The following is a 13382-nucleotide window of genomic DNA, read 5'->3' on the forward strand; positions in this document are numbered from 1 at the left end:
TGCTAGACCAGAGGTGGGCAAACTATGGGCCACATCTGGCCTGCGGGACCGTCCTGCCCGGCCCCTGAGCTCCTGGCCCGGGAGGCTGTCACCCCTCCCCCGCAGCCTCAGCTCACCTCGCCACTGGCGCAATGCTCTGGGCGGCAGACCCAGCTGACCCAGTGCTCTCTGCCGCGCTGCCGCCTGTCCTGGTGCAGCCGTGCTGCCAGCCACCGGCGTTCCAGGCAGCGCGGTAACAGGGCAGGGAGCGGGGGGGATTGGATAGAGGGCAGGGGAGTTCGGAGGGTGGATGGGGTCGGGGCTGTCAGAGGGTGGGGAACAGTGGGGTTGAATGGGGGCAGGGTTTCCTGGGGGGCAGTCAGGAAGGAGAAAGGTGGTGGGGGGCAGTTAAGGCTAGGGATCCAGGGGCGGTCAGGGAGAAGGGGTGGTTAGAATCATGGAACATCAGGGTTGGAAGGGACCTCAGGAAGTCATCTAGTCCAACCCCCTGCTCAAAGCAGGACTAATCCCCAACTAAATCATCCCAGCCAGGGCTTTGTCAAGCCTGACCTTAAAAACTTCTAAGGAAGGAGATTCCACCACGTCCCTAGGTAATGCATTCCAGTGCTTCACCACCCTCCTAGTGAAAAAGTTTTTCCTAATATCCAACCTAAACCTCCCCCTCTGCAACTTGAGACCATTACTCCTTGTTCTGTCATCTGCTACCACTGAGAACAGTCTAGATCCATCCTCTTTGGAACCCCCTTTCAGGTAGTTGAAAGCAGCTATCAAATCCCCCCTCATTCTTCTCTTCCGCAGACTAAACAATCCCAGTTCCCTCAGCCTCTCCTCATAAGTCATGTGCTCCAGTCCCCTAATCATTTTTGTTGCCCTCCACTGGACACTTTCAAATTTTTTCACATCCTTCTTGTAGTGTGGGGCCCAAAACTGGACACAGTACTCCAGATGAGGCCTCACCAATGTCGAATAGAGGGGAAGGATCATGTCCCTCGATCTGCTGGCAGTGCCTGTATTTGTACATCCCAAAATGCCATTGGCCTTCTTGGCAACAAGGGGACACTGTTGACTCCTATCCGGCTTCTCGTCCACTGTAACCCCAGGTCCTTTTTCTGCAGAACTGCTGCCAAGCCATTCGGTCCCTAGTCTGTAGCGGTGCATGGGATTCTTCCGTCCTAAGTGCAGGACTCTGCACTTGTCCTTGTTGAACCTCATCAAATTTCTTTTGGCCCAATCCTCCAATTTGTCTAGGTCCCTCTGTATCCTATCCCTACCTGCCACCATATCTACCACTCCTCCTAGTTTAGTATCATCCGCAAATTTGCTGAGTGTGCAATCCACACCATCCTCCAGATCATTTATGAAGATATTGAACAAAACCGGCCCCAGGACCGACCCCTGGGGCACTCCACTTGATACCGGCTGCCAACTAGACATGGAGCCATTGATCACTACCTGTTGAGCCTGACTATCTAGCCAGCTTTCTATCCACCTTATAGTCCATTCATCCAGCCCATACTTCTTTAAGTTACTGTGGGAGACTGTATCAAAAGCTTTGCTAAAGTCAAGGAATAACATGTCCACTACTTTCCCCTCATCCACAGAGCCAGTTATCTCTTCACAGAAGGCAATTAGATTAGTCAGGCATGACTTTCCCTTGGTGAATCCATGCTGACTGTTCCTGATCACTTTCCTCTCTAAGTGCTTCAGGATTGATTCCTTGAGGACCTGAGGTGAGGCTGACCGGCCTGTAGTTCCCAGGATCCTCCTTCTTCCCTTTCTTAAAGATTGGCACTACATTAGCCTTTTTCCAGTCATCTGGGACTTCCCCCGTTCGCCACGAGTTTTCAAAGATAATGGCCAATGGCTCTGCAATCACATCCGCCAACTCCTTTAGCACTCTCGGATGCAGCGCATCCGGCCCCATGGACTTGTGCTCGTCCAGTTTTTCTAAATAGTCCCGAACCACTTCTTTCTCCACAGAGGGCTGGTTACCTCCTCCCCATGCTGTGCTGCCCAGTGCAGCAGTCTGGGAGCTGACCTTGTTCGTGAAAACAGAGGCAAAAAAAGCATTGAGTACATTAGCTTTTTCCATATCCTCTGTCACTAGGTTGCCTCCCTCATTCAGTAAGGGGCCCACACTTTCCTTGACTTTCTTCTTGTTGCTAACATACCTGAAGAAACCCTTCTTGTTACTTTTAACATCTCTTGCTAGCTGCAACTCCAGGTGTGATTTGGCCTTCCTGATTTCACTCCTGCATGCCCGAGCAATATGTTTATACTTTTCCCTGGTCATTTGTCCCATCTTCCACTTCTTGTAAGCTGCTTTTTTTGTGTTTTAAGATCAGCAAGGATTTCTCTGTTAAGCCAAGCTGGTTGCCTGCCATATTTACTATTCTTTCTACACATTGGGATGGTTTGTTCCTGCAACCTCAATAAGGATTCTTTAAAATCCTTGGAGGGGGTTGGATGGGGTGGCAGGGGGCAGTTAGGGGCGGGGGTTCTGGGGGTGGTCAGGGGACCGAGAGCAGGGGCAGTGGATGTGGCAGGGGTCCATGGTGGGGCCATCAGGGAACAAGGAGGGTTGGATGGGGCAGGAGTCCCAGGGGGGCCATCAGGGGGTGAGAAGCGGGCGGGGGGGGGCAGATAAGGGGCGGGGGCTAGGCCATGCCTGGCTGTCTGGGGAGGCACAGCCTCCCCTAACCGGCCCTCCATACAACTTCAGAAACCCGATGCGGCCCTCAGGCCAAAAAGTTAGCCCGCTCCTGTGCTAGACAAACATGATTGACTTGTTCTCTGCAGGTTCTCTGGCCGTATCTCTTGGAGTTCGTCACCCCCATACAGTTCACCGGTGCCCTGACCCCCCTGTGCAGGAGCCTAATGCACCTGGCTACAAAGAAACAAGAGGAGGGAGAGAATGCCGTCCTCATCCACTACGACACTCATGGTTTGTATCGGCAGCTGCTCTCCTGGGCAGATTCTGTGCCTGCTTCAGCAGGAAGCATTGAGCCTCCAGAGCGTCTAGTCTTGTGCTCAGGCTCTAGGTGAGCAGGTTTCCCGTCTGACACTTGTTTCTGTATTTGTAGCAAACCTGCCATCGCCGTGCGCTCTGATGGCGAGGCTGCTGGTGAGTGAGGTTGGGGCTGGTCTGTCTGGGTTCTCTTTGTGCTGAAAGAAGGCGGCATTTTCTTCCCTGGAGGGGGTGGGAAGACCAGGCTGAGAATGGTCTGCCCTGGTACTAGTGCCCCCCGACTACCCAGGCCCTGGTGCCTCCAAGCCGGGGGTGCTGTAAAAGCCTGGATAATCGTTCCTCTGGCCTTACCGCTCTTGTCATCACTGTAATCTGAGATGGACGTGCTGTGATCCAGGGAGCAGCAGCTGGGTCCTTTCTACTGATGGAGTTCTCTGTAGTCTGTCGGCCCTTTTATGAGCAAGGGGAAATACTTTCAGAAACGTCCTGTTTTCATAAGTGACTTGGGCACTTGGGGTTCCATGTGCCTACATCATCTGTGAAAACGGGACTTGGGCACTCTTGGAAATGTTACCCAGGAGCTTCTTAAAAACCAGGCCCCCCTGCTCTTTGATATTGGGAACTTCCTAGCATGTCTCAGGAAACGGGATTTACCCCCACGTCCTTGGCGAAACATCCCGTCTCCCCTCTGTCAGCTGCATGCTTGTGTCCTGGCTGCTGGTGTTTCCATGATGGCTAAAGCAATTGTGCTGGGTTTGCGGAGGGGAGCGAAGCTATACTTAACCTCCACATCTTTCTGTAGCCTTCCAGTGCTTACAGGAATTATATACACAACTGTGAATTCACCTGCTGTAATTCTCTTCTGCCCCATTTCCCCCAGACTGTGTCTTCACAGCCATATTTAGGAGACAGTCGGGGGGCAGCTGCCCTGCGTCTGCTGAATGTATTGCACCTTAATATCCATCCCATGCTGGGCCAGCTGTGGAATAAGAAGATTCCCCCCTTAGTAGAGCACTTGGAAGGTAAGGCATTAATGGGGCCACAAGCGAAAGTCTTATTCAGAGGCCTGTGATATCTAAAGGCTGCTGTTGGTGTGCGCTGTTGCACTCGGATACTGTGGGGATGGGCAGCAGACTGGAACTACTCAGCATTAAACTGTAACTATTCAAACACGAAGAGGCCATGCAGATCACTGTAAGCAACCCACGAGCTGCTCTGGCTGGCTGTCTCCCACCTGTGACAGCAGCCTCGATGTGCAGCTTGCAGGAGGCAGCCCTCCTGCCCTGTCACACGGGGCTGGCGTGCAGTGCTGTGCCCTGGAAAGCCTGCCGTCAGGCATCAGGAGGCCAGCCACACCTTGGAGCCTGTGCGGCTTTGAGGAGCAAAATCTAGAAAACCACAGAAGAGAAACACTTGGCCAATTAAGGCTACACATATCCTCTGATCCCTGCTGCTCCTGCAAGGCCAAGGCCAGGAAGTGCAGCCAGGGTTCTGCAATTCCGCCCATGGTGTCAGTGGCTACCTTGTAACATGGTGCTGCAAACGCTCGTCTCCTTTCTTTGGAAGGAGCGCTGCATGCTGGGAGCTGAATGTGCGGGCCACGCCTCGGTGTTAGTGCTGCCGCTCGTGCCCTGACGCTCCAGGTTGGATGCAGCCTTCACACTGGCCACCCTGACGCGAAGGTGTGGCCTCCTGTGGGATTTTGCATTCCTGCATTTAGCTAATCCTTCCATTTACCTAATGGTTGTACTGGGTCAGACCAAAGGTCCATCCAGCCCAGTGTCCGGTCTTCCAACAGTGGCCAATGCCAAGGGCCCCAAAGGGAATGAACAGAACAGGGAATCAAGTGATCCATCCCATCGCCCGTTCCCAGCTTCTGGCAAACAGAGGCTAGGGACACTTCAGTGAAATAATCTCAGTGCTCCCACTAGTGGGGTGGGGGCAGTGTGACCAGCCATGCCAAAAAGCGCAGAGGTTCTTCGATGTAAGTTCATGTTCTTTGCAAACTCTCCAGTTGGCACCTTGATTTAATGACCCTTATTGCCACTGTAACTGATAACTGGACTCCATTTAGGTCTCCCAAAATATTGCACTTAAACTGTGTGTTAAATCAAAGGTAACTGCTGCATTTACACACCAGCCTCCTTGCGAGAGCTAGTAACGTGTCCATGGCTGTGTTTGGAGTGTTGGCTCTGCGATCCCCAGGAGAACCTGTTCTGCCTGCTGCACTCTGTGCTTTGTAGGGTGCTGATCTGAAACCAGCACACACGAAGGGTTTGGTTTTTCTTGTAGCAAATACGGAGAAATCCCTGTCCCCAAAGGAGTGGGAAGACAAGCTGCTTTTGGTAAGTGGGTTCAAAGGGGTGTAATAGCCTGTATTGTTAATGGGGTGTGGGGGTGCACGCTTGGGAGGCAGGGTGGGGGGTCACAAATGCAGCCTGGAGCACTTGGCGACCCTGTGTCTGCTCAAGAGGCCGTTGTGCCTCCTCTGAGGATTAGTGCGGCAGAGGGAGCGTGCCTTTACGCCATGTGCAAGGCTGTAGGCCTAGAACCCGGACCTCTGCCCCCACTGTGAGGCAGCTGTGTGTCCCCAGTTGCCATGGACTGCTCTGAAGAGACGTCTTGGCTCGGACAAATGACGGGGCTCAGGTTAGCGTAGCTGCTGATGGGTTCAGGCAGGGCCTGGTAGGGGAAGTACCCGAGCCGTCTCCTCTCTAGGCTTCCTGGGTCGCCAGAGGGCACGAATCCCAGAACAGCATGTGCGCAGGGGATTTGTTAAAGTTTAAAATAAGGCCTGGAGCAATCAAGGAACTAGTGCAGGGGTTCCTCCTGCTCCTGGAAGAGGCAGCATGCTGTTCTCCGGGAAGAACTCCTCCTCCCCCCTGAGACTCCTTCCAAGGCAGCACCAGTGTTCATGCTGAGAGCTGGAAGGAAATAGCTGAGAGGCAGAGTAGAGTTAGCTGGGCCGGCCTCGGATAATGACAGTCACTAACCTCTGGGGCCCTGCCTCCATTCAGCAGAGTGGAGCCTGTATGCGCCCCTGTGCTCTGAACATCTGTCTTAGCGGTGCCTCTCGGGAGTCTCCGTCTCTGGGCGTGTGTTGAATTCAGACACTCAAGGCGCTGAGCTTTAAATAGAGGCTTAAACACGCCCAGCACTTGGGCGGGGGCTCTCTTCTCCTCGCACGCCGGGAGGCTCTGAATAGAAATCCGTTCTCTCCGTTTCTCTCCCCTGCAGTTCCTCTGGGAGACGCTGACAGCGATTTCTGACGACGCTTGGATTTGTCAGTTCAGCATGGAAATGTGCAAGCAGCTGAGCAGCTACAATGGCTTTCCCTCCGAGAAGGTCTGTCGTCGTCGTCCTCCTGGGCTTGTATCCCTGGGGAGGCGGCTGTGGGGGTGAAGGGGCTGGGTACTTTGGCATTCAGAGGGAAGCATCTGCTCCCAGCCAGGCCCAGCTGGAAGGGATGGGGAAGCCTGGGGCTGATCTTGGTCAGCTGCCGCATACAGCCAACGACTTGGATTCTAGGCGCCGTTGGAAGAAGTGGCGGTCGCGGTGTCACCACGGTAGTGCCTTGCTGTGCGCCGCCTCTGAGGGGCGTTTGGGCCACTGAGTCAAGGAATCGCCCAACGTTTCAGTTACTCTAGTTGTGGCGAATTGGTCCATGTTTGCGCGAGCGAGCCAGGGTCTCATGGGTGCAGCCAGGGAGGAGTGGGTGGCTTTGGCGATATTTTGGAGAAGAAGAGAGCAGGATTTAGGGTCTGCCTCAGTGAGGTGTTGAGGGTCGCCGAGGTTCTGGCCCTCCTGGGCAGCGAAGAGCACGAAGGAAAGAAATGATGTTAGACCCAGCTGTCGTGGGAGGAGAGACGTGAGGTGAGGCTGTGGAAGTGAGGGGTGCTGAGGCTGACGTAAGTCTCCTACATACATGTGGTAGCTGAAGCCCAGAGCTGCCAAGGGGGGTTAATGAATTGCAGCAGTTGTCTCTGCTCTGGTCCTCGTGTGCTGAAGCAGGGCTGGCTGAGTTTGGGGTTTTCGAGAGTGGTGTGTGTGCGGGCCCATCCCCCCAAGAGCAGCAGCCGAATGGCAGGCGTGGGTTGGAGTGTGCATGGAGTGGCTAGACGTGCCATGGGCTAGCTGCAGTGGGAGCAGCTGGTTCTAGCGTCTGGACTGTTGAGCTAAAAACTTAACTTGCAGCTTCCCTGCTGTAGCCTAAGCTCGCTGCTGCTGCTTCTTCCTGCCTGACCCCTACCCTACAACGCCTCCCCTTCCTGCGCCAGTGAATCCTGGGTTCTTGTGTCCTGTCCTATTCTGTCCCTGTGCAGGGCCCCATCCTGTCGTCCCCTTGTGCCTGGGAATGCTCTATTGCAAGAGTAAAACTTTGGCCAGCTGGAGTCTCGGGTGCTGAAAGGGGTCAGAGCAATGTGTGCACTTGGGCCGTACAGTCAATACATGATCTCCTGAGCCGTGGCCTGCGTTGCAGGGTAGCTGGAGGCTGAGTGGAAGGCCATGGGTGATGTCTGCTCTCCCAAGGGCTCTGCTGGTGTTTTGGTTCCATGGAACACAATGCTCCTCTTCTTGTCTTCCAGAACTTCCTGTATAAGTGCATTGGAACAGCTCTTAGGGTCTGTTCGAACAAGGATGTGGTGCAAAAGCAGCTTCAAGAGCTGCTTGAAACAGCCAGGTACCAGGAGGAAGCAGAAAGGGAGGTGAGGAGACAGCATGTGGGCCAGCACCACCATGCCCTCTAGTGAGAAGGGGGCTTCCCCACTACATGCCCTGCCTCCTTCTGTGTGTCACACACCCACTGAATGACAAACTAGTGCAGGCTCCAGCCCTCTGCCCCCCTAGGCACTTTTATAACCAGCTTATTCCACCTCTTCATGTCTCCCTCTGGGTTTGGCCCAAGACTCAATGGCCAGGCAGATGTGGCCTTGAGATAAAGCTGCTTCCTACCCTTTCCCCAGTGCCACACTAACGATCCCTTCTTAGCGCATGGCCTCGTTTGAGACCTAAAGCTGTCTCCCTACCCACTCCAGCTAGTGTCTGGGGGGAGTGGTGCTTGCCAGACTACATAAAGAAGCGAAGTTCGGAACAGGCTGGCTCAGTACAGGGGGATCCAAGGAACATGGGGTACCGCGGGAAGAGGTTGAACTCCCAAGAGGTATGCTCTATGGGTCAGTCAGAGTAACACCTTAAACCATGTTAGCGCCTGGCTGCTAGTGCCGCAGTGTTCTGGGTGAGAGAGGAAACCAGCCCTGGGGTGCCTGCCTCTGGTGGTCTCTTTCCCTGGTGATTACATGGGCTCCCTGAGCTGTCACCTGGATACAGGATTCTCCGTCGCTGTCGTAAGCTGCCATGTAGCGTTACTTTGCACTGTTCAGATGTCTCGGGGTGAATGTTACCCCTGCATCTAGTCATGTTTAAGGGCAGCACAGACATAAGTTAATGGTGACTGGCTCTGATCCAGTAAGGGCCAGTTTTTAATAAACAGTTTATGGAGTTTCAGCCCAACTTGCTGGACTACCTGGCGTGGGGAGTTATAATGTGGAAGGCAACCTGCTAAAGTTGCTTTTGATACCAGTAGATTTGGACTCCCTTGAATTTGCTCCTGTCTGTCTGCTGGGGAAGCAAAACTCATGTGTGACTTCTGGAGAACATAGTATAGCTGGCTTGCTTATACTGACAGCTGTGGCTAGCCTGGGTGGCCAGGTGTGCCATGACCCACGAGGGTCTGCTAGGCAGGCCAAAGCTTCACTCCTCTAGTAATTTAGACTACATGAGAGACTCCACTTTGCTCTGAGTGGCTTGGCTGTATGCGAAGACTGGAGCCTTTCACAAGCTGTGCCCCCATATGAAGATATCTGAGCCGCTGCTCTGTGGAGAGCGTAAACTGCCAAGCTGCCAGGCCCGCTGTCAGCTGAGCACGCTTTGAAAGCCTGGTGTTAAACCACCAAGAATTGTGTTTTGAACCGGCCAGTCAGGGCTGGTGAATTAATAGCTCTCTCCCCATCCTCCAGGGACTTGCCTCTGGCTTTGGGATCTGTGCAATAAATCACCTGGACGAAACCCTGGCCAAACTAGAAGACTTTGTCAAATCCGACGTCTTCAAAAAATCAGTGGGACTGTTCAGTATCTTCAAGGTAAAAGGGCCAAGTAACCTGGAGTGGGGTGATGGGGGTAGGTGCTTCCAGAGCCCCAACACAATCCGATCTCCACACCTGAGCAGCTCTTCACTAAACAGGCCTAGTCCCCTGTGTCTCAAGGGAATGTTACGGGGGCTGCCCAGTCCCCTTGGCTCTCACAGGAGTGTCATTGGCTGCAGGGAGGAGTGGAATGAGCAGAGGGTTGGGAACTGGGACCTCCTATGAACTCCAGTCCCAGCTCTGCCTCTTCCTTGCTGGGAGGCCTTGAAGAAGCCACAGCTTCAGTGTCTGTATCTGCCAAATAGGGAGTCTCCTGAGAGGTCGAGGCTGGATGGTGAATAACACCAGTGCGTTACCTGTTCAGAGCCATGTGTGGGCTGTAGCCTCGCACGTCCCCAGAGGGGAGCTATTGACTAGGTAGTGCACAAGAGCTGGCAGCCAGAGCCTGCCCTCAAATGCATTCGCACTGTCCCCGTCTCTGGGGGGAATCTGATGCACAGGGATGTGCAGAGTGGACTTGGCCTGGGCTTGCCCCCCTTGACAAGGTCTGGTTAATGTCTAAGTCCTGAGCGGTGTGGTGGCCGCCGATGGAAGGCGGCAGAATAGTCTCCTGCCCTCACCCCCACTGTGCTTTGTGCCCCTTGGGCCCAAATTATGGGCCCTTCACATGCAACAGACGGACCCAGGCTAGGGGTTAATAGTCTGATTCTGGTCAAAGGTGCACACAGTATAATGGGCATGAGGTTGGGGGGAGGAACCCATCTTGAGGCAGGAGGGCCGTGTCCTGGCGGGGGCCAAGCCGCTCTGCAGAGACGCAGAAGCTCTTCCACTCGTAAAGAGCAGCCTGTGAAGGGTCACTGCTCTTCCACGCTGGGAGGGGGAACTTGCAAGGCTTTCACTCCAGGGGCCCAGCTGTGCTGGGGAGTCAACCCCTCCAAGGTTACTCTGAGCTGACCGCCCTCTAGAACAGTGGCTCTCCTGACCACCTTGTGTAAGGCCTATCACCCCAGCCCCCACATCCTACTGGGAAACCTCTTGAGAAAGGAGCCCCCTAGGAAACAAACCAGTCCGAGAACTGTTGCTTCAGACCATTGACTCAGCCCACTATGGCAAACCAAGAATTTGCACTTATTGGGAGGGCAGTAGATTGCTCTCCATGGAGTGACCGACATACCCACCTGTGGCAGGCTATCAGCGTGCGCCACCTAATGGCAATCGCCAGAAACTACAGTTGTCAAATATTTACCTTGCGTGCATGTAACAGCAGAGCAAAGTGAGGGCAGTGCGTGGCGGAGGTGTTCGCAAAGGAAGCAAGGGAATAGCTTTCTCGTTTGGTATGGGGCATGCAAAGTGCCAGCAGCTGGAAAGAATTCTCTGGCTAACCCACCCTGCTGACTGTCATTCTAGTGCACAGAACCCAAACTCTCATAGGCAGCCGGTCTCTCACATGGATACTCTCAAGTTGGGTTCATGTGCTCTGCAAACTGGTGGCTATTTAGCATCGCTCCATTTATGGTCCTGCACAGGATGGCGCTGGAGGCAGTCTAGGGACTGCCACAGTCCTCTCTCGGCCCATGTCCTAGTAACCACGTTACTCCGGCAGAGGCATGTAAACAGCATGGTAATGAAATCTGCAGGGGAGCTGCAAACAGCAGCATGGACAGGAAAATAATACAAAGGGAACCAGGAGTATCTGAGCCCCACCCTCTGTGGGGAGGTCCCATCCCAGGACCACAGACAGACTGGACAAGGGGACCAGTCCTGCCTTCTCATGGAGAGGGACTGGGTGGCCCAACAGGTCACTTCCTTCTCTAGCTTCTTTCCTATCTTGTCTCAGGACCGCAGCGATAATGAAGCAGAGAAGATAAAGAGCACCCTGATCTTATGCTATGGCTATGTAGCTAGGTATGCCCCCAAAGAACTCGTGCTGTCCAGAATTGAAGCAGACATTCTCAGGAACATCTTCCATTACTTTGACACCAAGGTAGGTGACCTGCCCGTGTGCGTGTGAATGAGTGAGAGCAGCCTAGCTGGGTGTGCAAATGCTGCACCTGAAAGGGCCCATGCCAACCCCTGGAGGGGCTCATGCCGTGTCTTGGGAGGAGGCAGCTCACTTCAGTGTTTGCTAACATGTTTTTTTTTTTTTACTTGTTCAGGTTCTGGGAATAAAGGTAGAAACCAAGGTACAGTGTGAGGCATTAAATCTGACCTACTCTCTGTCTGCCTGCCTCTCTCTGTCTCTCTGTTTTGATCATTCTAAAGAGTAAACTATTAGCTTACTAAATACCAGTGCTCGTGATTGGGGTCTCTGTGCAGTGCTCTCAGCAGGGAAGTCTGGCATTGGGGAGGAATGAGACCATCACAGAGTGAACAGCAGATTTGCCCTGTGGCCGAGTGCTTGTTATCAGAGGGGCCGAAAGCATGATTCTGGTCTGGAAGAGACTAAAATGGCACTCCGCTCTCCAGGTCGGCTGGCTGTAGTCACTAAAGCCCCGCAGAGTCAGCAGGAGGGAGCTGGCGTCTCTTCCTTCCTTTGTGTGCCTTCAGCAGGTTTCCTCTTGCACTCAGTTTTTGTGCAACCTCACTGAAAGCTACAGGGCTGCATAGGTGTCCTGGACAGCCTCCTTTGCCTTGCAGAACCTCTCACTGGTGACTGCGTGAAAAGGAGACCCTCAGCTTGGCTCTCAGACCCCAGGCAGTGTGGTCGGGTCTGTCAGCCTCGTGTGTTCAAATTGTGCTGCAGAAACTGGAAAATAACCCCAGAGCCCATGTGCCACTCCGGCACTGCTGCTTCCCAGAGCACAGTTGCCCCTTAGACCTTGGTGTGCCGTTTCTCCCCCGCCCCAGCTCATTTGAGCAGCACTGATGTAACTAGGTGGGGAAGCTTAATGGCCCCCGAGGTCTAGCCACGGTTCACAGCTCGGCTAAAAGTCCCTACCCACCCAGAACAGGTGTTCAGTGGCCAGATACCCAGGTCACTGTCTGGGGAGGGGAAGGCAGCTGCATTCTGCTACTATAAAAGACTGAGGAATAAAACGTGGCATTTGTCAAGCTCAAGTTAAAATCTCAGGCCAGAACACCTCCTTCTCCAGACTCACTAATGTCTTTTCCTTCTGGTTTCTTGTTGGCACTAACCACTTCTGTACCATGGCTTTCTGGGCACGCTCTGAGCAGTTGGGACACTCACTGGCAAACATGCTGCTGGCTCCACAGCCATCTCCATAGGGTCCCCGGGGAGGGGAGTGGTGAAGGGGGGGCACTAGGACTATGCCTTCATTTGGGGAGCTGTGCCTGGAGCAGAGCAGTGTCTCAACTTGCACGTACCCAGGAGAAGAACCAGGCCTTTGTCCTTTTTATTGCATACCCTAGATCTAAAGGGATCGGGGCCCTCTACATTAATCCCTGCGGCAGTCCCTTTTTTGGCGCTGCAAGGGATTGTCTGCTGTCTTGTGGGGTGACTAGCAAAGCCACGGGCAGTGTGAGGAACGTTCCCACCTGCTGTGGGCCTGGGGGTTAGCCTGGCTCTTTACAGCAGAGTAAGTAGTAATGGACAGGGATACATTTGTCTGCTGGTGAGGCATGTGTCTCGGCCCTGCTGCTGGATGGCTCCATGGTATTTCCTCGGGAGGCTTGGAGGCCTTGTCCGAAATGCAGATTCCCGAGCTCTTCGTTTTAAAAACACTGGGCTTGGAGCAAGGCTCCCTTTAAGGTGGCAGCTTCTGCGCTTTGAATCTCCAGCACGTACACCTTGTCCTTGGGTGCCACTTCGTCAGGTGGGAGGTGCAAGGCGTCTCTTCGGGCGCACTGCTGGCTGGGTGGAGGCTGCGTTCGGATCAGGAGCTCGCCGGCTGGAAAGCCCTCGGGGGCTGGGATGCGTGCTAGCTGGGGAGGTGTCCATGGTACAGGGACAGCATTGTCGCTGTGCCACTCCAGCGTCCTTGTGTAGACGCTTCCTACGCTGACAGGAAAGCCCCTTGGGTCGATGCAGGTCATCTGCCTCTGACAGGCGGAAGCCAGGCTGACGAAGAATCCTTTTGTCAACCTGGTCACATCTACACCTAAAACTAAGGGCAGGTCTACACTACAGCCGGGATCGACGCTCTGAGATCGATCTAGTAAAGACCTGCCATATTGACTGCAGATAGCTCTCCCGTCGACCCCTGTACTCTACCCCCTCACCCCCCGAGGGGAAAAGTAAGGTAAGTCGCCGGGAGACTTTCTCCCGTAGACGACCCCCCCCCCCCCCACCGTGTAGACCCTGCGGTAACTCG

At 54.1% G+C, this 13382-nt stretch overlaps 1 protein-coding gene across 3 annotated transcripts in view; it reads left to right on the top strand.

Annotated features, from left to right (window-relative positions):
• Window positions 1–13382, top strand: part of MROH1 (maestro heat like repeat family member 1) — a 111027-nt gene that overhangs the window by 49618 nt on the left and 48027 nt on the right. For 2 of the 3 annotated variants that reach the window (XM_074943658.1, XM_074943657.1), the window contains exons 15-23: window positions 2800–2944; window positions 3084–3124; window positions 3849–3990; window positions 5261–5313; window positions 6206–6313; window positions 7555–7674; window positions 8986–9108; window positions 10949–11095; window positions 11268–11294. In XM_074943658.1, coding sequence (XP_074799759.1) covers window positions 2800–2944; window positions 3084–3124; window positions 3849–3990; window positions 5261–5313; window positions 6206–6313; window positions 7555–7674; window positions 8986–9108; window positions 10949–11095; window positions 11268–11294 — 906 coding nt within the window. The remainder of the gene's footprint in view (window positions 1–2799; window positions 2945–3083; window positions 3125–3848; window positions 3991–5260; window positions 5314–6205; window positions 6314–7554; window positions 7675–8985; window positions 9109–10948; window positions 11096–11267; window positions 11295–13382) is intronic. The other variant, XM_074943659.1, reaches the window with a different exon arrangement.

Source organism: Natator depressus, chromosome 2 (assembly GCF_965152275.1).
Source record: "Natator depressus isolate rNatDep1 chromosome 2, rNatDep2.hap1, whole genome shotgun sequence".
Taxonomy (NCBI): Eukaryota; Metazoa; Chordata; order Testudines; family Cheloniidae; genus Natator; species Natator depressus.